This window comes from Notothenia rossii (genome assembly GCF_949606895.1).
Source record: "Notothenia rossii genome assembly, chromosome: 10".
Classification (NCBI taxonomy): Eukaryota; Metazoa; Chordata; class Actinopteri; order Perciformes; family Nototheniidae; genus Notothenia; species Notothenia rossii.
The window spans coordinates 11,276,928-11,302,783 of NC_136908.1; the positions used below are offsets into that span (position 1 = coordinate 11,276,928).

The window sequence follows — 25,856 nt, forward strand, 5'->3', positions numbered from 1 at the left end:
TGAGGGAAAAGGGAATTATTGATGCATAAAATTGATTTTTGTAATGAAATGTAATTGAAACAAGTCGCTTTAGCAGGATGTCTCAAGTAATGATTATAAGCTCACGTAGCTTTGTGTGTTCCTGTATATGAGGCCTGATGTGTGCGTGACTCATTTATTTACTGTAATTACACTAATGTCTCCAAATGTGTTGCATATGATTTATATTGCTTTAAATGTGCGCGTGTGGTTTGAGACCTGCATTTTCTTTTGCAACTTAAAGGTTCCATGTCATGCTTTTCCGGTTATTACCCGTCCCCTTGTGTGTTATGAATGTTTTTATACATGTAAACGGTCTGCAGTCACAAACCCTAAGTACACCCTGTAGGGAGCTCCAACAAACCGTTTAGGACAGAGAGTGAATACACATACTATACAGAGATGCTGTATGAGAAAGGGCTATTTTGAGAAAATACACGGACAAATACAGTCAGATTACAGAATTTGCAAAACTATAAGAGTCCACTGTGTGGTATTATGGGCAACCTGCAACATTAGCTGTCTGTTAGCACTGCTCAGCATCATTCTGCGCTTCATTGGCACGGGGGTGTTTGTTTGTGTGGATGGGTGTGTTTGTGTGCCATAAAAGATGGATTCAGGTATGAACAGCTGGTCCACTTCAACTGGGTATTTAGAACTCCACACAAACACACAGTCTCATTAATTGTGATTGACTTCAGCACCATATTCTGTTTTCACTGTCATCTCCCCTGCTTTCCTCTCACTCTTTTCCTTACCCATATCTCTCTTTAACTGCTCTTTATCTGTGAGAATATTTTGAATTTGAGGTGAGTTTCTCGACACAAGGGACTGAGTTTCAAGAGCAGGGTTCCATTGCATTTCAGCTTGCAGATAAATCAGCCATTTATTGAGGTAAATGGCCTTCATGTTGCAGCCACTGGTCTTTATCTGGCTGAGCTGAGGATCCCATCAGCCTTTGTGTTAGTGTGTTAAAAGTCACATTTTTATCGCCAGTGGCCAGTGAGAGCGATTTAGTGAAACAGCCAGAGAGTCACCCCTTGACCATTTGATTTGGCTTTCATTTGTATTATCTGGAGTTTCAAAAGTAGGTGATGGGAGCTTAGAGCAGTGGTCTAACAACCAGAGTGTTGACGGTACAAGCAGTCATCATATCCAACAAAGAAAAACTGTTAATATATGCTATTAAAAAATAATTGTATACGGTGTCTGTCATCTTTCAGCTCACTGTGTTTAGTTATATTGCCTGCAGTCTGTGATTCAGTTCACTCTCAAAGCTTTAGTCATATTGTGACAGGAACCCACTGTGAACTTTCTGCCGCTCTGATAAAGAGAGGCAAAGTCAGCGAGTGTTTAAATTGTAAATGGAAAATGCAAAATGGACTGTATTTATATAGTGCTTTATCCAGTCTTAAGACTCCTCAAGGCGCTTTTTACATAAAGAAGTCGGCGTTCACCCATTTCATATGGAGGCAGTGGTTGCCATAAAGGTGCCACCTGTTCAGGGTTATTCACACACTGTTGACCGTGCCATTGGGAGCAACTTGGGGATAAGCCCAAGGATACAGTACATCAACATGTTGACCACTGATTGAAAGACCACCGTACTACAACACATCCACAGTCGCGAAAGAGCCATATATTTTTCTCAGGGCTTGGTGGAGAACAAAACAGAGCTAAAAGAAAGTGAATAGCGGACTTGCATTTACCGGGTGATCAGATATACAACTACTAATACATGTTGATGTTGCTCCATCTCTGTTAGATGTGAAATATGCAACTATTAGCTCAAATGTGATCATGATTTAAGTGACGATGTGTGTGCTGCTCCCAAGTGCACAAAACAAACTTATAGCAGTTTTCATGCTTGAAGTCTAAACACACGACATATCTTGGTAATGTTTACTATTACCAGTGTTAATTAATCATATTCTTATTTAGCTTTTCCAGATATTTGCAGTGCTATAGAGTCATGGTTGACTTATTTGGGCCCCTAGGGACTCTTCAAGATGCAGAATAATGAAGAGTTTAAAACCATAGTTGGTCTGCTGGGAGAATTTTTCCTTCTTGCCTTGAGTCAGAAAAACACACTCAAGGTTTTTTTATGTCACTGTCTGCATTCAGTGTGAATATATTTGAAATAGGGAAGTTTAACAGTGTGTATCCTCACTGCTCATTATTCATTTAAACTCAGGGACACAACATATATCCATGGGTTTGTCTAAAAGTGGATAAGCAGGAAAAACCGGAAGAACACCACAAAAAACCTCAAGAATAAAGTAATTACCTGAGGTCTTTGTCGTCATCTCACCTCACGTCTTCTTTGCTTTTCTCCTGCAGACAGCAACTTCATCCTGGCCAATGCACAGGTTTCCAAAGGCTTTCCTATCGTCTACTGCTCCGATGGCTTCTGTGAGCTTACAGGCTTCTCCCGGGCCGAGGTCATGCAGAAGAGTTGTGCCTGTAAGTTCTTATATGGGCCAGAGACCAGCGAAAGCATCATCCTCGGCATCGACGAAGCCCTGGAGGAGCGAAAGGAGTTTAAAGATGAGATCACGTTCTACAAAAAGACAGGTAAGCTCGGGGATGCCAAGTCAGAAAGTAAAACACAATATTATAAAACCTAGGTTTGGTGACTTCCTGAGTCATTTAGCAATTACATTTTAGAACCAAGGCAAGTAGAGAAGCCCAGAAAGCCATTAGAGAGTGCACAGACAGTGATTACCATGTTGGAGGTTGCCTGTGTATTTCCATAAATGAATGGCAGTTCTCTGTGGCTATTTCTGAAGAAGTCACATTTAAATTGGCATAGATGGACCCATGGATAGATGAAGGGGATGGCTGAATTAATTGATGTATAACTTTTTTTACTTTCCCATTGTCATTAAAAGGTGATTAAACAAAGCAATCAGTCACACAAAAAACCCAGTTATTATTTAACGCTGAGACGCATTAAACTTTCATAGCTGTCAGATAGTGACTCCTTAACCCTGTCTCCTTCGATTACACTGAGCCCAGCAGCGAGCCGTGGGGTGGTATGGTTGGGTTTGTGCCTCATTGATAAGCCTGCTGGCCAGGGAACAAAATTAAGTAAATAATGAGCACGTCTCGGCATCAGCAGATACATGCTTGCTGTGATGTGGGATGGTGCCATGTGCCCTTGCACGGATATTGCAGAGTTTGCTCCACTTTTATGCTTCATGTTCCTATTTTATTTTTAAATCAAGCTGGGGAGCAATTGTGTTTGTAAAGCTGCTCTGACACAAATCAAGGGAAATCAGTTTGTTATACCGTATCAGCACTGCAAGCTTTCACAAAACTATGGATTGAGATTGAAAGCTCATTCCCGATTTTGAAACATGTTGATGAAATGGTTTCATTACAAGGTCCCTTTAGTAGCTGTTTTGGGAACTCTTGATCACTCCACACAGAAGTTTGTTTTTGACAAGTTTGGCATTTCAATCTCAGCTTTTGTGCAAACACAGACAGAAAATAATAAACATGCTGCAGAAAAATGGAAATGGTTGCAATTGAATTCTATGACAACTGAGCAAACTCCAAGCCTGATGATCAGACTGATGATGCACACGGCACTGCATGAGGCTGACGTTGAAGTGATTATTTAATTAACATTAACAGGATAAAAAGGAAATGTAAAGCTTTGCACAATTGTTCTTTTTAAAATAAATAAATCATAATGTAATACAAATAAAAACTATATTTATAGTAATTATAAAGAAAAAAACCCGATTTCTCTTCAGATCAATACCTGATCCCACAGCGGGGAAATGTATGCAAAAGTTGAATTGTAGGTCTTTCTATTGTTATCATGAATGCTCCTCAACACGTGCATTTTTAACCTTTTAAATACTTTTCGCTGTACAAACACACTTTAGTTATTTCATATTAATCATGTCATGTTACTAGATTCAATACATATCCTGAATCTCAATAAAAATGAGAAAGCAAAGCAAATCTTAATAAAAACTACTACTGTAAATCAAGCTGGGAGATTGCTTTCTCAACATCTGTGAGGAATGTCTATGGTAGGCTACTGTTTGCTATTCTATACATGTCTCATGCAGGCGTTATGGTATGTGCATGATTCAGTTGTGTGCCACTTTTCTGATTTTTCTTTGATTCATAAAGCAGATTTCGTAGATGACTCAGAGCAGTTTGCATAGGCACAGCTCAGCTAATACCACCACAGATGTGACTGTCTACACCACAGTGTCTCCTTCTTTGTTGTATCACCCCCCCGCCCGCCCAGCCTCCCACACATACAGATATTTTCCTATCACTTTCCCCATTTCCTTTTGTTACCTTTAATCTGTCTCTCCTTTCACCCATCCCTCTTACTTTTTCACATAATGTAGAACATTTTGTGTCTGTCTGTCTGTCTGTCTGTCTCCCATGCCTACAGTATTTTGCTGTTTCTTTCTTCCCCTGCCTTTGCCTTTTCATGTTGTCTCATCCCGCTCGTTCTGTCTGGCACAGCGGAGTACTGAAAAGTAAACCTATCTGATTGACTTGGTTTCTCCTCCATCTGTCAGTCGGAGAAAAGAGGAATCTGTGTTCTCGCAATCAGGGACGCTCTTTTCTCTCGCTGTGTGCTTGATAGTGCTGCCTCGTCTCACAGGCATGCAAATATTCTCACACACACACACACACACACACACACACACACACACACACACACACACACACACACACACACACACACACACACACACACACAAAAACACTGATTGAGTCATCACCAGGCAGGGAATATTTAAGCAGTGAGGGGAGGGAACTCCGTGGGAAATCCCTCTCCATCAGCAGTTCATTTGAATAGAAATGAATGGAAGGTAGACCATGACCTTGAACACATTGAGGAATCTATGTGATAACAGAAATGTAAGGGCAAAGCTTGAAAGGTGAAGAGCTAAAGAGTCGAGTTGACCTATAAAACTGGAATTCATTTAATCATCAATCAAAGACAAAACATGAAAATACCCTTATGCCCAAAACTGTCGCGCATATGCCACAGCATGATGTGAATTAGACTTAATTAACTGTGCTTAATTAATTAACAAGGCCAAAAACACTCAGACGCTCTAGTCCTCAACATTCGTTCCTTTTACATGAATATTCTAAAGAGATTAAAAGTTGGTGCAAGATACAGATCATATTGAAAAGGTGATAAAGGAAAGATTAAGAAGCACCACATAAGTTATGGTTTCCTTATGGGTATTAGTTAGAAAGTGAGCACAGAAGTTAAAAAAGGAAGGAATTAGGGATCTAAAAGAAATAGATTAACGGTCGAAACATAGACATAGAAGCAACACTATCCACTTTTTATAGAGAATAGTGTCTAACATCTGAGACATCTGTTGAGAATTGATATAGGAGTAGGCAAGTTACTCTCTTAAGGTAAGAGGCATGTGAAAAACAAAAACATACAGAAACAGCAAACTGTAGCCTTTTTACTAACATGAAGTAAAACCCATGTGTATTTTCAAATGCTTTTTAGTCATCGATTTGTGACCATTTGACTGCACCGTAGTGCTGCACGATTCTTGCTCAAATGTGAATCACGATTTTCCTCCATAAGAATTGAGATCACGATTCTCACACGATTATCATCGTTTCAATGAAAATATTTATTGCACTCTTACTCTTAGACGTCACGGGAGTACAATGAATTTAAACAGACAACATTTGTCTCTCTTGTAACAAAAACATAACTTTGTCTTTAGTAGTTCTGTAGTTGCTGAATACTGAACAAACATTACTACATTCAAAATGTGGCACCTGGAGCCAACTATTGTGGCTTTAAACAGACACCATCAAAATCAAAGTGCTTGACTTAAAACCAAGTCTCAGTTTCTTGTAGCAAAAACATTGTCCTCGACCTCATCGTCACTCTTTCTGTGTCACTCATTTCTGTTTTTCTTGAACTACTAGTCGCTCTCGTCACTCTTTGCTAATCAGTGCTAATGCTAACGCTTCTGTAAACATACTGCCGGCTCCTGCCCTCACGTGATGCAGTCAGTGAGTGTTGCCAGGTATACTTATTATAAGCCACATTGGGCTTATCTTTCTGTAAAGTTGCTTGTAATAATGGTTGTTGCGGTTGTGAGCTTGTAGATATTTATTTTCAAATAGCCGTACCGACATAAATAGGTTTAAAGTGCTCATGTTCTTTTGCGCTTGTTTTCATAGTTGCTTATTCCTTCCGCAAAAACTGGCAACACTAGTGGCTGCAGCGTTAACACTGCATGAGAGCAGGACATACTCGTCAACCCTCCCGATTTTCGCGGGAGACTCCCGATTTCATTGCCCTCTCCCGGGGTCATATTTCTCCCGATTTCTGACCAAATCAGATTTAAACACGACTGTTTCCACTCGGACTTTAATACAGCTACACCATTGTTTGGTTTCCATGGTAACACGTCTCTTTAGTAGCGCGCGCAACTCAAAGTCTGAGAGGGTGAGGCAGATATTCACAGAAAACAGAACAAGAATCGACGACTGCTCTACTCTCTGCTCAGTCCTTTCCTGTAAAATACAGGTCTAGCCCACACATATGCTCCATCAAGGACGGTGCTACAGGCCGCAAGTCAGTGCACTTACAGCTACAATAAACATGTTAATGTTAATCTAACAGCTCCGGCGATCCACTAGCACCCCCCCCCCCCCCCCCCATTTTGCATTTTGAAATGCTCCCGATTTCTGAGGTCCAAAGGTTGGCAAGTATGGAGGAGGAGAGACAGACAGAACACTCCTTGCATGCGATCATGGTACTTTAATGTTAAATGCATAGAGTATATTTGCTTTACATCGTTTGAGTATGATTGACATTGCAAGTTGGTATTATTCAGAAGCAAAATAATAAAACATTTTTAAAAAATCAGCATGACGTCATAGGATCGCCGTAATTTAGAAATGAGATCGCATAGGTGTCTGAATCGATCACGATCTTTTTTCGATTAATCGTGCAGCACTACAGCACCGTAACATATTTTAAGACACTGATATATATGTTCAAATATTTAAGTTAATATGGAGAATTTGTTGGTGAACAATTGCATATTATATTCACTGTACACATCTAGCCGACACTGAAACATTAGCATTTTGTGTGTGTTTATGGACCCTGTAATGGTGGATTAAGGTATACACTCCCTTGTTAAGCAATACTAACTAACTAAAGGTAAAAGCAAATCTGTAAATTAAGTTATATATTGTAGTATGAAGTTTCCTTTCAAATATTAATGAAACTTTTTAAAAGTTATGTCGTAATAAGCCCTAGTAACACTGCTGCAGAATCAAACATGCTGACCTACAGCTCCTCTGAAAAAGCAGTCCATTTATTAGGAGACGGGGCCTCAGAGATGGGTTCATCTCTTGCTGTGCCTGGGGAGCAGCAACGTCTATTTAAAGGCTCTGCTTCTCCTCAGGGACTTACAGCTGTAGAAAGGCTCACTAATAAGTCTGGGGATCTGTGAAACTGTTGCTATACACACACACAACCCTTCATTCATATATATCAAAGATGGTGTTTAAAGGGTTAACAGTTTTCTTTCTCTTCCAGCTGTTTTGTTCTGGTGCCTGCTCGACATTGTGCCAATTAAGAATGAAAAGGGAGACGTGGTGCTCTTTCTGGCTTCCTTTAAGGACACCACTGACACTAAAGCCAAAGCCATCCTAGGGGACAAGAAAGAAGGTCAGTGTGTAAATATTCATATGTGTACTATGTATGTAGGATGTGGGTTGTTAATGTTTAAGCGATTCTAATCGTTGCTAAACAAGAGGATTGCACACAGGTTATATAAACAAACTTGTTTACCTCTTTGTTCAGCATATGGATTTTGGTAATATAAGGGCCATTGCAAACTACCACAGGAAAGCGTTGGCACTTTTTATAGATACAAATAAATCCTAAGGCTCGATTGAAACATGACATTGTTGTTATTAACATTACACGAAGAGGCAGTTCAGCCTGGTTCTAGAGAGGTTGTACATAAGGAAAATATATACAAAGGTTAATAAACAATTCAAACTTTTGAAAAGAGTATGAGAGAACAACAACCAACCTTAGACAACAACCGTAGAAGTTGAACCCAAAGATGAGCAAAGCATGTGAAGCTTATACCTCTTGAATTTAAACATGAAGCCCCTCCTACAGACAAACCAAGTTAGTGCAAAGTTAAACCAATTACATTCAAAGTCAAATATCTTTGTAAAACAACAAAACACTTTCTAAATCATTATTCAAACTTTCCCATCACAAAAATATAATAAATATATATTGTTTTGAGTATTAAAACTATGAAAATCCCCCTGTGTGCTCCACTCATGGTACAGTCTAAGATACCTCCACTATAAATCCCATTGGAAGATTCCATTTCGTGTTTGACAGTGGGGACCCATGACCAGCAGGTAATGTGGATGTGAGCATTAGCAAACACATACTTAAACTAAACTAAAAGATGTAATGGAATGGAATAAGACATCAATTAAGTAAGTGCTTAACATTGTGACTGCACAGTTTGCATATTGAAAATACTTGTGTTAGCATGCTAAAACCACATGTGCTTAATACTACAGTATGCTAACATAACTTCGCCACAGAAGTGGGGGTAGATGAAGGTGCTGCAAAGTGCAAAAATGTGTTATGTAGACTTGGTAGTGGGTAGGAAATGTATTACTAAAGAAATAAATGTCATGATTTAAAGGGTTATAGACTTTTTTATTTCACCAAGACTTACCCTAACAGTAGAAACTGTTTTGAGTGCAGCAACAGAAAATGGATGTTGTATTGAAAAGAACAATTCATGTAGGACACATACATGTGTTTTAAATTAGCATTTTATGATGCGATATGAACATATTTAAGGTAGCAATACATATTTTTTTCAATATGGATTTGACGGCAGCAGGCAATTTGAGGGAGGATGATGGGCAATCCCTTCGCTCCTGTTAGCAAACGATCAATTTGCAACCGCCCGTGGGTTTACCTCCATACCCTAGATTATAAAGACACACCTTTCTGTTATCGGAGTTAATATTTGTTGTAATATTTGATTATATTTGAGAATTTGTTAATCTCTTTGTAGGTTAGCCATTGAAATGTCTTATTGTTCTATGAATGGTAGGAACAAAATGGGGATGAAGGTGTATTGTTGTTGTGCTGACTGCTATGATATCTTTGTTAGAACTTCACCTCGCTTTTTTGCCCTCCAGTATTGTATTGTCAATTATTTTTCGTCGCACAGAGCATCTAAAGGAAGCAAAGTTACAAGCAATGTCCTCAAAATCAATTTCCTCAAAGCTTTACCTGAAGGTCAAAACCTAAGCAAAAGCCACCGTCAAAGCCTGACAGAAGGTCAGTGTGTGTTTGTTAAGTCAGCAAACCAGGCTCTCATCTCAGACCTGCCTCCTCTGGATATGCCTAATTACTCTCATTGAAAGAAGAGGAAACAGGAAGCATGCAGCAAAGTTATTTTTGCCCATATAATGAAATGCTTTTCATAGAAAAAGGATGATGCAGCAGCATAGACTGAGTCTGCCCAGACCCCTAATTATGAGTCTGGGTCTGACAAGCTGCTCTAAATGAGAATATGTGAATTTTTCGAAACGTATGCATTTTTATGACGTTCTCTGTGTATATTTGGAAAGGGGTGTACTCGTTTGTTTGTTTAAGTCAGTTAAATCTGGCTTGTGAAACATTGCAGCCATGAATTAAATCATTTAAATGTGTGTCTTTGTATTACATAAATTCTCCTTTTTGGGACGATACATCAATTTAAATACATATTCTTTAATACTTTGTACCTTTTAATATTCCTCAGACAATCCTTTTGCACAGCTATTACAACTTTGAATTTGTATGTATTGTAAATGTGTTTGAATTTTTCATTAATTGTGTTTTACCCATTTTCTGTGTATGTTTCTTGTACACATTCTTTGTAACATTTTTTTCGAATGTTTTTTTGTTCTTTTGTTTTATTTTATAATATACAGTATTTGTTTCTTTGGAAACAAAATTGTTTTTCTTTGGAAAAGTTTGATGTCTTTGGTAAATGGCAATTGAGATAACATTTCCAACAAAATTGAAATGTTTGGACTTGAATACATAAGGGGCAAAAGAATAAACTTGCCATATAAGTTTTTTTACTAAGGTTTGATTTTGCACCAAAGCAAATTCCTGGTTTTAAATTCAGAAAAGAGCATGTCATCATCAATGGAGCATTTCTATCCACACTGGGGAAGCCTTTGAAGGACGGACACACGCCTCAGATGTGACCCAGTTAGCTCCTGGTCACGACAACGTAGACAGTGTTAGCAAAAAGGGGGAAACCCAGTCTGTCTCACCTGTCTCCTTTTTCTGTCCTTTCCTCACCATTTTCTCTCCATAATCCCTGTTTCTCATCTATTCCAGCTGCTTTTACAGTAGACACCAATTCCCAACTCCGCTATCTGCCCTACATGGCTTCGGCCTTCCCCGTTTTACACGACACCCACCCCCTCCCCACCTATATCCCCCCTCTACCCCTATAAGAAACGCTATAAAAGTAGAAGGAAATTCATTAGATCTAAAAATAAGCATGTCTCTGTCTCTGTGCGCCTGCCGTGTCGCGTCCCCCAAGGCTGCTCTGTGTTATGGATGGACCCTGTCTGTTTGCGTCGTCTGGGGTCCACAGACACACACACACCCACACCAGGATGCACACACTTTCCAAAGGACACTCAAAAGCAGTTATCACTTCCATTCTCCAGCTTTGTTATTGCCATTATCCCCCCTCAAGCCAATCTGGCCTTAGTCCTTTCCTGTGGGTTCACAACAGAGAGAATGGGGCTCAGCAATAAAGTGCCTTCTCCCATTATCCATCTCCTCACTCTGAACACTTCACTCCTACACTATCTGCTTTATCTACAACTACAATACTCTTGGAAGAAATACACAAGCACACACGCACACACGCACATTGCAATCTACTGTACCACAGGAAATCTACTAAACTTGACTGGCTCCAGTAGAAAGTTATTAAAGCTGGAAAATTGCAGTTTAGCTAGAGAAAGTGTTTACACAACAAAACATCAACTAATATGTATAGCTGAATAATGTAAGACCCAACAGGATACTTGACTTTTTAAAAAGCAACATGACAGTTTTGCTTTGAAATCCTGCAATTTACTCAGAAATGACATCCTTCCTGTTGAATATTCATGATTCCTCATTCAGAACCGAATATTATGTATTTCATCAAGCTTAATGACTGGTTCACTCATCAGGAGTTAACATTGGGGGGTAAAGTATTGCAGGGGGGGATGTGTACTAAGCTTTGTGTGTTTGTGTGTGTTTACAGAGCGACGGCGCGGCAGGGTGAAAACAGGATCTGCATTCAGCTCGGCTCGTATGCGGGGAAACACGGTGCTCTACCACATCTCTGGTCACCTCCACAGCAGAGAGAAGGGGAAGATTAAACTCAACAAGGTATCGTCTAACAACAGGGCAGGGTGTAAGGTCATACCAGGGCGTTCAAAAAGGATGTTTGAGGACTGTCATACAGGGAGTGAAAAGATCAATGCTGTTATTGAAGTGTAGTCGACACAATGGAAGTGCAGGGGGCAGAGCAGAAATACTGTGTACAGGGTTTACAAAGTGAACAAAACATGTTGTACCACCTGATGCTCTTTATTAGGAACTGCAATAAATGAGAAATAACATAAATGTAATCCCATCAGATGTTTTTTTTTAAACTTAACGGTTAAAGAGAAAACAGATATTAGGATTCCTTCGGACTGGGTGATATGGCCAACATATTCTATTCGGTTAAAAAAAATTACATATCTAATTATATGTATACATATATTACAATTTAGTTTTTTTTTTTCTGGTAATTCAGAAGACTCAAGGAATATAAATGATGACGTTGAAGTATCTGCTGACCCTATATGGTTCAACATCGATGTCATTTTATTAAAACATAATGGGTGTAGCTATAGTGTTCTTTTTATGTAATTATCTCCCACTTATTTTAAGTATAGTGCACCCTTGTGTTAAAACCACACACACAAACATGTAGCCATTAGAACTAGAGGCCACACAAAACAAAATCTAATGTTATTGTTTACCACATATGCAACAGGTCATTTTGACAGACTGTCCTATTTTCTTACCTTGTCCAGAACGTGTTTGGGGACCCGCCGGCCCTGCCAGAGTACAAGGTAGCAGAGGCCAAGAAGTCCAAATGCATCTTACTTCACTACAGCACGTTCAAAGCTGCTTGGGATTGGCTGATTTTACTGGCCACGTTCTACGTTGCTGTGACGGTGCCGTACAACGTGTGCTTCATCGGGGATGACGACGACCTGACCCGCAGCACGACCGTCAGCGACATCGCCGTGGAGATACTCTTCATCATAGGTTAGTTGCAGAATTACAATTTCTTTATATAGACTATTATCTCATTTAACGTTGATCTGTTATCGTAATAATCTGGATTCAATAACCAACACCTGACTCCATTTGTCTGTCTTTCTGCCAGATATTGTTTGTAATTTTCGCACGAGTTACGTCAGCAAGTCGGGCCAGGTGATCTTTGACGCTCGGCAGATCTGCATCCATTACCTGACCACATGGTTCATCATCGACCTGGTGGCCGCGTTGCCCTTTGACCTGCTCTATGCCTTCAAAGTCAGCGTGGTGAGTAGCCATGGCCCCCCCTGGGTTTAACACAGAGCATATTTGGTGAGCAACAACACATTCAGATTGTGCATTGAATAGATAAGAACCAAATGAGAGAAGGGAAGTGAACCACATCGAATAGTATTGAAGAAAAATGTAAATCTTTGGGATGAATGGATTACCCCTATCCGTTCTTGGTTGCTTATAAAGTGCATCACCTCCAGCACATTTGACTTTTCATAATAGATTGTGATTCTGTGTATTGATTCCACATACTGTACAAGGACAGAGAAAACAATCAAATCTGTATCATTAAAACCAGTGTCTGTTCTGGTGGAGACTCACACATGGTCCCCTTAAGAATACTTGAATGGAGGAAGAATCAAAGATCTGCAGCAATTAGGCGGACGTTCTTGTCTCGTCCCTGGCTGAGTGATTTCACACCAAGCACTACTACACAATAGGGAGGTTTTTATTGGTGGCTTATGGCTGGTTTTTGCTTTCTGTGTTTAAAGAAAGATATGGTGTTAACAGGCCAATATACAACATTGGATTTCATGTAATTGATATATATTTCAAATTGTTTATTGGAATCCCCATTAGCTCATCTTTCTTACATGGATGAGTGTAAAAGTGTATATATTTACAAGTCAACACTACTTACGCACAACCCACAATTACATTAGCTTTACAATACACTGCAGTTATCAACATTAGATATACCGAAATGTAATTGGACACGATTTAATAGATGTATACAACATTAGGCACAACACACACAGATAATTACAGATTTAAATAAGTATTGTAGTACTTATTTACTTTGTACTTATCTGTATCTGTATGCTATTTAATCAGTGAAAGACTAAAATGAACAAAGTCTCTTTTTCAAAATAAGGCTCACAACAATCATGACAACACAAAAAAGGAAGTGACACATTGCTTGATATTTGACAGAGTTCATTAGATTAAATGTGTTCTAATTCTAGGAAACAATAACTTCCCTGTTGTAAAATATATCAATAAGTAAAGTGACATTTATGTAGTGTATGTGCTTTGAATCGATAGAACAACAGATATGAAAATAGCAATCGATATTGTTAGTGCTGCTCCAGGCAAAGCTTCCTTTTTGGTTTCAGACTCTATTCATGGAAAGACCACATGCCAGTAGGTGCAGATTTGGGTAAAGGGCCAGTGGGCCACATGTTCCCCTGCCGCCGCCTGGCAGAGCGGGAGGACCCGGTTCGTTTCTGATGTCTCCTCTAAGGACGGAGCATTCAGGCTGATGTCCCCTTTGAGGACATCATTTACCAAAATAAGCCAAGGGGCCTCAGCACGGCGTCTCCCTGCTGTTCGTCTACCTTTTAGTTTTTGTTGTGTCCCATTTCTTCTTCTCCTATCAGGTGAACCCATTTAAACCCTTCCTAAACGTTTTGCCAGGTTTCATTTTTTGCAAGCGAATTTATTTTACGAGGGATTTCAACAAAACCTTTTTTCACCTGTTTTAAAGATATAAAAATAGGAACTTAGAGGAAGATTATTCTGGTGTAACCTTAGAAACTGGTCACCACATTTTGTTTCTCATTTCCATAGTATAATATATTCTTTATTTCAGTTCAAGTTTTCCCAATTACTATGATTATCCCTTCACCTGATCTCAAGTTTTTCCTATTTTTGGAGAAGTTCATTTTGACTGTCTCTCTATACTTCCTGTCTACTTCTTAAGTTTTAAATAACTGGTTAATCATCCATATCTCGTAATTTGAAGACACAAATAATATTGAAAGAGTGGTCAGTAATAAGATAATGCAAGTGTAACCGGTGTCGTTAAGCGTTCTCTGCATTGTGTTTTGCGTTGTTCATGGATGACCCGAGCCAGCATACAGTTTTGACGATCTCAGTTTTATTACTGACAATCTGACAAAAGATATAACAATCATCCTTATATTAGCTTTCCCTCACAGTGACTCCTCTCACGTGGAACACTTACAAAAAGGGAAGAGGAAACGTGAGGGGCACAATATATAGAGGGGGGGGGGGGAGTCCTCACAAGGTATTGAACATTCAATCAAATGAAGAACACAGAATTACTTAATATAAAACACAGAATTTGTGTGATTATACAAATAAACCCCACTGCATATTTACAACTGTTACACAACCACTAGACCCCTGCAGTGATATACTGTAATATCAAAAACAGAAATTGTTTCGCTATGCTTAACTGCTACAGTTATTGTTAAAGCTCCTGGGCCTGGAGGACTATAGGAAAACATTGTCATGCATCCTTATTTGCTCGATACCACTCCATCAATAAAATACATGATCAGTGGCTTGGATGTGATTGGTTTGTCTAAGAGCGAGGCTGCAGGGGGAGAAATAATGAGCATTTCTGTCAAGTTATTATTGCATTTATTTTAAAAAGCTGAGGGCAAGTAAGTTAATCAAGAACTTCAATGTAAACGTCACACCTGATCAGAGGAGGAAATGCGAGTGTCAGAGGTGGGATTGAAGTGGAAAAGTGGAAGGGGAAAGTAGAAAGAGGTATTGTTGGGTACACTGCGTACACTGCTCGGTGAGCTGAGAAGAATGGGGCGTGGCGCAGCCTGCTCTCTCCATAGGTGGGATGCCGGATGGTGATAGATGGTGGAGAGGAGATGGAGCTTCTCCCCAGGGCTCGGCAGGAGGCTTCATTACCGCTCATGCTGCACCACTTCCATATTTCTCACAGCAAGAGTGTGCAGGAACCGCCATAAAACACCAGAGACAGAGAGAGAGGATCTGACTGTCCTCACATCGCCTCCTTCTACAGTAGCTTTGTTCAAACGCTCAGATTGTTTAAACATCTCTCTTAACACACACACACACACACACACACACACACACACACACACACACACACACACACACACACACACACACACACACACACACACACACACACACACACACAACACATCTATTATTGACGAGGATGTAGGACAAGGAGGGTGTTTGTCACCTTTTATTGGGTATATGTTGCGTGTGTGTTTGTGTATGTGTGCCTGCCTGCCTGCCTGCCTGCCTGCCTGCCTGCCTGCCTGCCTGCCTGCCTGCCTGAGGAGAGGTCCTCAATGGATGACCTTCACATCACATCAACAGCACACGTGGTTAAGGTGTGAAAGGGAACATTTGGGGGGGATCATTAAAGTGTAAGTCAGTCGAGGGGAGTGCAGCAAAAAGCTTAGATATGTTATTGTGCGCAAAGACAGAAGATGGAGATGCTGGGGTAGAGAAATACTGAAGATTGGAGATGAATTAACAAAACAAACACACCTTTGACCTAGCACCTGATTGCTCCATTTGGTCATTTTGTAATCAAGTATTCCTTTATGAAATGAGTTTCATATGGGTCATATTGTGGATTTTTGCAAGCAATTGTCAAATTCTAGTTTTAGAATCTGAGAGAATTTGAACAGCCTCTAATTTTGGAGAGACCATTAAGCACCGTTTAGAGCTTTTTATCACAAGGGTGTGTGTGTGTGTGTGTGTGTGTGTGTGTGTGTGTGTGTGTGTGTGTGTGTGTGTGTGTGTGTGTGTGTGTGTGTGTGTGTGTGTGTGTGTGTGTGTGTGTGTGTGTGTGTGTGTGTGTGTGTGTGTGTGCGCTTTGGCGGTTTAGCGCTCTTCCCCTGAGATGTATTGTCTGTATAAAGGAGGGGAGATGATGGCAGCCTGCTCCTCACATTCATAGTTTCTGTTTTAATCTCTTTATATCTGTGTATGCTTCTCTGACTTTGCCCTCAGCAGAACATCAGAAAATCTCCAGAAATGAAAAGGAGGTTATACTTTTTGCTATATTGATCCCTGCTTTGTGAGGAACGAAACACATGTTGCCCTCAGGAGCTGTGGTAGAAAGAGAGATGATCACGATACAGTACGTATGAATGACAATCATGTGTTTTTCTGAGACATAATGGCAATTCCTATGGAAAGGTATACTTCACCAAGAAACCATATTGCATATCATTTGATCTCCCTGTGTTTTTATTTTTTTTTTAAATGTATTCTACTAAAATCATACAAAAACGTATACGTAATTCATACACACAAATGAACAAAATGAGTAGACGCGGGAAGGCTGAAGCATAGTTTATGGGGAGTAGCCCTCCCGTGCATCATCATTAGCATCAATATAACAATGGCATTTATTTAGTCAAAAACGTATAGAAATTAAGGAATACAACGAAATAAAGAAAACTAATGAAAACTGGAAAAAAATCAAATAAAAGTCAGGGCAAGAAAAAAGGGTACCACTTTACAATAAGACTACCCTTATAAAGGATTCATGAAGGGCTTATAATTAGGTTATTAATTAGGTTGTAAACACTTTATTAATCATTAAGAACCATTTATAAACCAGTTCTAAAATAGTTTCCATACATCAACACAGGCTCACTATTTGGCAAGATGACTAAGCCTTATATTGGCTACTTAGCTTACTTCGTCTTCTTCCTCAGCCAGCATCCTTGGTATCTGTTGTTCACTGAGTTGATTCCCCCCCTTCCATCTTGATGTTTCTTGGCATCTCCTTATGACCATTTATTTACGAGTTACTACCATTTATAGTTGCCAAAAGGGAGCCTTATTGTAAAGTGTGTAACAAATCACCATTTATTAATGAGTTACTAGCATTTCTAATAAGACTTAGCAGTACAGATAAATGTGGGCTCACTATTTGGCAAGCAACCGGTCACAGTTCCCCTGTTTATCTCATGTCTTATAAAAGCTTATTAGTGATTTATAAAGTGTTCACAACCTAATTAATAAATTAATTACAAACTATTTGTAAACCCTTTATAAGGGTAGTCTTATTGTAAAGTGTTACCGAAAAAAGTATATATATAAATAATACTGGGAATATCCAATATGTGTTAGCTGGAGTAATCTGCAAATATAATTGTTTTTACTTTAGTTTTGAATTGTTGATGACTAGTAATACTTGGAAGGTCTGGGTGGAGTCCATTATTTTATATAGGTCTGGGTGGAGTCCATTATTTTTTTTCATGCCTGTAGTGTAGACGGTGGAGTCCATTATTTTATATGGAGTCTGGGTGGAGTCCATTGGAGTCCATTATTATGTCTGGGTGGAGTCCATTATTTTTTTTCATGCCTGTAGTGTAGACGGGCACTACAGGCATGAAAAAATCTTGGAGCTGGGCGTGTCTGAAGCTTGGCGATTTTTTGCGAGCAACCAATCACATGAATCTCCCGCCCCCGACATACAAAGCAATAGCAATGTTAAAACGAAGTAAACTGGATATAAACTCTCCAAACAGGCGAAAAAACGATCAGTTTCACCCACTGTCTCTGCCACCTCCCTCCATGCCTGGTTCCTCCGGTTTGTATCCTGGTAAATAGTTCCGGTCGTAAAGAACCGGGTGATTTGCTACCGTAATATCTCGTTTGGAATATGAGGAAATGAACTGCGGTCTGGCTCTCCCAGCTTGCACGCGGTTTGATTGGCTGCGCTTGCACTGGCGGGATTTGCATAAACGGGATTTCATTGGCTGATGCCAAGCATCGAGCTTCAAAAGTTGAACATTGTTCAACTTTTGATGCCGATAGATGCTCGTGATGCTTGCAAAGCCATGCCATGCTCCCCACAATGCAGTTCGGCGAAGATTCAAAATCTTCTACGTCACCCCATTCAAGTGAATGGGCGAAGCGTTGAAAGCATTTTTTGATGCCTGTAGTGTAGACGTACCTAGGATGCCTGGTTGGGTATTTCCTGACTGTGGTTTGGAACTGCTTTTGAATGTTAGTAGGCACTTTGTTATGGAAAATGTTTTGCATAATCAGTACTGTTTTAAGCTTAACTATATCAACACATTTGAATAGATTGAGTTTTTTCAATATGTGAGTTGTGTGTTCATATTTACCAACACCACAGACTATTCGTAATACTTTTTTTTGAGATGTTATAATTTTTGTAGATTTGTTGAGTACGTGTTTCCCCATATTTCGGAGCAGTAGTAAAGGTAAGGGAGAAATAGACTGTTATAAAGAGTATTTGTTCCTGCAGAATGTTCTTAGTGCGATACAAAATACCTATTGTTTTTGACAGTTTAGTTTGTACATCATTTATATGGTGCTTCCAGTGTTAGACATGTACCTTGAATTATTGACACATGCCTCCACATTAAATCAAAACTGAAGAAAAGTCTTACACTATATCAAAACATACATTTAAAAACGTGAACACATCTTGTTCAGTGGAATCAAAGTGTCATTTATCCTGTTGGAGTACGTGTGGATCTGTTATGCAAGAGTGTATTAAATAAGATTTAAGGACTTTTTTTTGGGGAAAGTAGTGAGCATACAACTAAACAAATTTCACTTGAATAATGCTGCATGAGTTGCGTGGGAGTTCTTAAACTCTGTGAGGTTTTGATAAAGATTCACTGTTGTTAGACGTAGCCTCCACAACAACAAAAAAATCATCAGTACGTTCTCTGTTTTGGGATTCTTTTCTTGGTGCAAGATAAGCAAAATTGGCAGCGGAGGAATTGTTGATATAAGTGATCATTTTGCAGGTGTGGTTAGTATTTCTTTAACAAATGATAACTGTGTTAACGAAAACACCCTAAGAATAGATTCCCCTTGTTCTTTATCTCCAGGTGTCCGTGGTCCACCTGTTGAAAACGGTGCGTCTGCTCCGCTTGCTGCGGTTGCTCCAGAAGATGGACCGCTACTCGCAGCACAGCACGGTGGTGCTCACGCTGCTCATGTCCATGTTCGCTCTGTTAGCCCACTGGATGGCCTGCATCTGGTACATCATCGGCAAGATGGAGATGGAGGCCAATGCGTACAGCTGGGATATAGGTGAGTAAAGGAGCATGATACCATTACAATACCAAAACAACTCCCAGCTCTGATGTTGATGTTTGGAAGCTAAAAGGAGGTGGTGAGTCCCATTACTTCAATCCTGCCCTTTCACCAGGGGTACCATTAGGCGCTGAGTTAACACAGGAAATATGTATTCAAGCTGTGTTGGAGATTTTCTAGAGAATGGGTTCTGTGTGCCGGTTTGTAGTATTTATTTGATAACACGACACTTCATCTTATGATTCAACATAAAACATGACACATAATAACATTTTCTATTCAGATTTAGCAAATAAAATACTTTTTTTTTTTATCAAATTGATTTGAGTTTCCCTAGAATACATTCTCCCACAAAACTCCGACATTGTGAATGAACTGTTAATGCAGTTACAGGGCGTCCAGTTGGCAAAGGGATGTAAATGCAGTGAATTTGAAATTAGAATGTTTCTTCACAAATGTTTGAATCTAAATGATTAGCAGCTGCTTTCGTGAAAGTTCTATGTGAAGTGTGCTTAAAGCATGTGCATGGTGTTGTTTAATGTTGTAAAGCACCGTAAAGCATCAAGTATGTTGGGTGCAGTTTCATATGGTTTAAAATGAGACATTCTGTAGATCTGGGATTTAACCTCAGTTTACTTGCAGTAAACTTCAAGTGTGGAAGTTCTGAAATAGTATATCTCTTATATGGATACCTATAGCGTGAGCCAGAGATGGTTTTGCTCTGATGCACATGTGATTGTTTGTGTGTTTTTCTTTTTACAAGCGTGCAATCGGGGAAGCCAGATAAAGTGTTTTCGTTTTATCTGAGGGATCCATTATCTAGCTTTGTCGAGCTCTGAACTAAATCCATATAGAGGAAACACTTGGCTTTATCAGCAAAGACCATAGGATAAATGGCTCACGGCTTGTTGTTCATATTGAAGCAATTAAAGCTAAAAAGTTGGATTATTTTATTGATCACATTTATCGAAAAAAAAATTGCCTTTTTTATTTTGACATAAAACCCCCTAATATCTGGGGCTTGGTTAACGTATAAATACTGTGGTGCACAACAGTTTCATAGCTCATTATTTCCAAATGAACCGTGGTTCTGAAAAGCTATCGATGCGTGAAACCTGCAGGGTTTTTCTCTCAGCAGGTGAGATGTGATATTCAGCTGTAGACGTGTTTTCCATCATCGATTTCATCGCTGTAGGGTTTCAAGCTATTATAGCAGGTGTTTATGTACAACCAGCATTAAATGAAGCACTTTACACAAGTATATAAATGGACTGCAGTAATTACTAAATTAGGTTATGATTTCCACATGGATTGGATTGATTACTAAGTTGTTTGTTAAATACTTATTGAATGGAGAATCTGAGAGAGGCATGAGTTGTTTGTGCTGGCATGCAGGTGCTTATGTGTGAATAATATTGACTCAGCGATGGCGTGAGTCCTCTCGGTATCCCCCTCAGTCCCTAATATAATGAGGCCCCCCGGGCTGGTCTCTGGTCAGTATCAATGAGCTGCACCGCTTGCAATGACCTCGCTCCGAATTGTCTTCATAACTGGTTCCGGGTAAGCATTGACTGGGTCATGACGACGATGAAGATTTCTCCCCACCAATTACTGCATCTCAGTGTCATGGCATAACGGGTTGGGGCATGAGGCAGGATTAATGCGTCGTATCCTAATTATGCGTGTTGCAGTCGGGCAGCTATGAGGGGCTTCCATCCAATTACCATTCATCAGTGTCTGCAGGAGGCTCTCCTGGGATCAGCTGGATATCATGCACAATAAACTGACCAGGGATCTGTTCTGGTTCCACAGCATCTGATATGCTTCTACTGCTAAATCCATTGTTTTAGATATAGCACAGAGGAAAGACCTTCTTACCACAGTTTGCATAACTAGGAAACAATGCAGTCAGCTTTTATCTGCATCCAATACGCTTCACTGCACCCAGCTCTGGGATGATGGGATGACAAATAATATTCAGGCACTTGTTGTGATAGTTCCTTTTATTCTTTACTGTATACAATTCTCTGAACAGACAAGGTTTCTTAAAAACTATTTCCCCAAGTTGGGCTCTTAATGACCATACTCTTCTGACATATGGTTGGCCAATATTGGAAATCACAAAAAAAGGGAATAAGTACCAGTTGAAACTCTCCATATCTCTTTTCTTCCCATGAATATCTCCTCTCCTAAAACCAGGATGGCTCCATGAGTTGGGGAAGCGTCTGGAGTCTCCGTACTATGCCATAGGAGTTGTAAACGGGACCAGAAACGGCCCCGCCATCCGCAGCGTCTACATCGCCTCGCTCTACTTCACCCTCAGCAGCCTGACCAGCGTGGGCTTTGGCAACGTGTCGGCCAACACCGACATCGAGAAGATCTTCTCTATTTGCGTCATGCTTATAGGAGGTACACAGAGTATAGACATCAGCGAGCAGCACACATATGAATATGACTCTCACTGTTTAACTTCAGACAACAGCATGTATACCTTTACTGTTTATTTACACAACTGGTTGTCCATGATGTCTTGTTTTATACCAATATCAACAAAATCCGATTGCAATAGTATTAGTTTCTGTGGCGGAAGAAGTATTTAGGTCATTAAGTAAAAGCAAAGCCATAGAGATACTTCAAATACTTCACTACAAGTACAAGTCATGCATTTGTTACATTACTGTTGAAAAGGTATGTTACTATAATAAGCAAAAAGAATCGAAAGTAAAAGTAGAAATTGCGCGGTAAAACGTTTCCTGACGGTGTATTCCTATTATATTTGATGTTTTTGGGGCTGTGATATACTGTGTTTTTACCTACTGTTGGATCATTTTCTACAGCAATTCATCATATTCTTCATTTGTTTGAAGCATTGCTGTCCTGTGAGAAACATGTATCTCCAACAAGTAAACAATTTGTGTACTCAGAAAAACAACTCTTTATAAACCTTTGGCAAAGCCTTTTCCAGCTGATCCAAGAGGGATTTTAAATAGTTTAATTATTCTCTCAACACTTAAAGGATAGTGTGATCCAGTTCAAACTGCATCATTACACCAGGATTGTTTTTTTAGGTATGAAGGGAGGTCACTGACTGGGTTTTCCCTGTAGACGCTTCCCACTCTGGTTCGGCTAAATGTTAAATGTCCCTGGCTGCCTGGGGGCAGGTACACACACAGACGCATGCTTTCACAAACCCACACCCATCCCATCCCCTGTGTGTTAACAGGAAATGAAAACTAACACGAAGCACCTGTTCGTATTTATAGCCGAGTATATGTCAACGTGTGGAAGGAATGTAATAACTGCAATCCTAAAGAGGAATAATTGGATCTACCTCATACAACACTGTTAACATGGCACAAGAAAAGGAGTCATGCACAACAGTGACACTTGACTTGGCTTTTAGGTCAGCTGTTGCCGCACAGCTGGAAGCCAAACAAGATTAGGAGAATATATTATCTGTGGGCGAGTAAAAGGCAGGTTTCTGTCATACCAATCAAATCAGAACCACTCAGTCCTGAAAGACACTGATGTTTCTGTCTCTGAGGTGCAGAGGTGCAACACATGAATTCTAATGTAATGTTTACCTGGTTGACTGGTTTGCGTGCTTATTTGATTGCAGAAATATTTCAATAGGACTAATATTTAATTATATTCACATGGCAGAAATATTTATTATTTTAATCAACAGATAAGAAATTACATATTTTTTAATTTGGGGTTTTGCAATTTCCACTCAAGCAGTTGTTACAATCAGCACTTAAAGAAATACTTTACCACCAAAATGATCATTTGTAAATCAATTGCTCACCCCGTGGTACCTTGTATTTGTAAAAAACACTTTGTTTTCTTGCATGCCTCCAATGTGAAAAAAGAATCAGAAAAACCTAGAAAAGTCTTGATGTATTAAACCAAATGGGTCAGAGTTAACAACAGCAAAACTATATCAACACAACCATTTTTTTTACAAACCCTAAAAGTTAAAACTTTAGTATTTTAAAACACTTTACCCAAATAATTTTTCCATTTCTGGATTCTTTGCTTATCATGGAGGCATGAGAGTAAAACATTCAAGGTAGCACCAGGTGAGTAATAGATAAATGCATGCTTATGCTACATTATCTCTCCTTTAACTCTCCTCTCTTTCCACCCCTGCAGCACTGATGCATGCGTTGGTCTTTGGTAATGTGACGGCCATTATCCAGAGGATTTACTCTCGCTGGTCCCAGTACCACACCAGAACCAAAGACCTCAAGGACTTCATACGTGTCCATCACCTGCCGCAGAGCCTGAAGCAGCGAATGCTGGAGTATTTTCAGACCACCTGGTCTGTCAACAACGGCATCGACTGCAACGAGGTACCACACACACATGAACTGTTATAAATCTTAACCTTGCTTTTTCATTCAACTCGTGTTTTTGACAGCATACAGGAATCAATAATTCATTTGAAGGATCACATATTTCTCAATCCTCATCACCCAAATTCAAACTCATCTTAAGAAGGACATTATGATCAATACTACATGATCCTTCACAATGTGGGAGCATGATGTTTCCCTGATTGACAAGCAGGGGCAAGAAGAGGAGAACAGAATATTGTATTACATGGTCATTTGTGGCTGACAGGATATGTTTGAACCATTGCAGACCCTTTCCCAGGTTGCTTAAAGAGCATCTTGCAGGGTTTTTTTCTACATTTATGCTTAAACTTGCTTGAAAATTACAATTAAAAAAGTGAATGTAGGATTTGATATGTTTTATGAGACATAAGGGCAGGAATTCGGAGGGAAAGGAGCAATTTTGAGCTCTGCTCTTAAAAACTGCTTTTTTTAAAGGTCATACGTCAAACGCGTCATATTACATCACACAGGGGACACATCTCCGCTCTCTGACCGCGGGTATAGTTAGTAGTTGCGTTGAGTTGAGCGGTTGTGTTTTAGTGAGCTGGTATTTTTCGGTAGTTTTACATTGTATTTCACCATTTGTAATCATGGTGCAGTATTGTGTTTGTGCAGGTTGCACAAATACCAGCCTGTCCGGACATCGAGTCCACAGTTTCCCTCACGGGAAAAGGACCGGAGCTAGCGTTCGTTCCTGGGTGCATTGTGCATCCACCTCCCTGCAGCACGTACTCTCCACAGCTTTATCAGGAAACCGTATTACATCTCTCTCCCCCCCCCCCCCTTTGCTGCTCTCTCTCTCTCCCCTCCGGTACACGGCACCGTAAGACATAGTGTGGAGTTGCATTCGGTAACGCTGTGGTGGCTGTACTTCTCCAACCGTCTCCTTTGTGTTTGTTTGTTTCCCCCTGTCTGTGTTGTTTGTGTGTGCGTGGTGGCTGTCACTCCTGGCTCCCGGCTCAACCTCCACTCACCTGCTGCAATCAGCTGTGCACCCTCCCCGACTACACACCTGCTTTCCATCAAGCCATTTACAACGGCATATCAACGGAGGCTCCACAACCTTTCTCCGCCAGATCGTCAAGTATCAGCCGTATCTCGCGTCTCCCCTCCGGTACACAGCACCGTAGTGTGGAGTTGCATTAGGTAACGCGAGATACGGCTGATACTTGCGCATCAGTTTCTGTTATGGATCAGTATCAACAGTCCTGCCAGTAACGTTACAATATTATCAATGCTACTTTAGTTATAGCCTGATATATGATAGCTAACTTCACAATGTTGTGATGTGACGTTAGCTAACATTCTGTAGCTAACGCCGGTCACTCACCAAGATAGCTGCCCTGTTCTCCACTGGTTCTCCTCACACCACAGCTCAATTTCTCTCCGATGGCCGTTATTTCTTCTAATCCTTGGCTGCTCCTGGTCTCTTGGATGCCTAGAAGGCTCATAATTATAAGGTTGTGGTCCGTCATATGCATTCGAGTATTCATGTTCAACTTCTTCTGTGTCTTCTGTGTCGAAACTAGCATTGGGATCCATGTTTATTAATACGTTACACCGGCCGCTCTCCCCCTTGTGTCCCCCGTGTTACATCACACGCGGGAGGTCACGTGCCGAGGCTTTTTTATGCGGAAGTGAACATTTCTTACAAAAACGACGCCAGATGTCACTGTAGTGTATATTTCTGTATATTTTTTTGAAAATCTAGTGTATTCATCATTTTCTTACACATTTATTCACAGGTGTCTTTAACCTGGAAGTTGCTCTTTAAGGTCACAATTGTGTTAAAGCCATGGTAGGCAATGTATTATAGAAATTATGTTTGTCTTATTTTTGGAAATGCTCTAAACATTCCTTACAATTTCCATCTTTGTTGTTTAAACTCATTATGA

The 25,856-nt window shown here is 40.0% G+C and overlaps 1 protein-coding gene across 1 annotated transcript in view; it reads left to right on the top strand.

The window, feature by feature from the left end:
• Nucleotides 1–2,413: 2,413 nt before the first annotated feature.
• kcnh8 (potassium voltage-gated channel, subfamily H (eag-related), member 8) overlaps nucleotides 2,414–25,856 on the top strand; it is a gene marked incomplete at its 3' end in the record, with an annotated part of 39,398 nt that continues 15,955 nt past the window's right edge. The window contains exons 1-8 of the mRNA XM_079654648.1: nucleotides 2,414–2,592; nucleotides 7,598–7,729; nucleotides 11,376–11,503; nucleotides 12,199–12,436; nucleotides 12,558–12,715; nucleotides 19,354–19,558; nucleotides 21,761–21,970; nucleotides 23,717–23,916. Coding sequence (XP_079510774.1) covers nucleotides 2,463–2,592; nucleotides 7,598–7,729; nucleotides 11,376–11,503; nucleotides 12,199–12,436; nucleotides 12,558–12,715; nucleotides 19,354–19,558; nucleotides 21,761–21,970; nucleotides 23,717–23,916 — 1,401 coding nt within the window. The 5' untranslated portion in view covers nucleotides 2,414–2,462. The remainder of the gene's footprint in view (nucleotides 2,593–7,597; nucleotides 7,730–11,375; nucleotides 11,504–12,198; nucleotides 12,437–12,557; nucleotides 12,716–19,353; nucleotides 19,559–21,760; nucleotides 21,971–23,716; nucleotides 23,917–25,856) is intronic.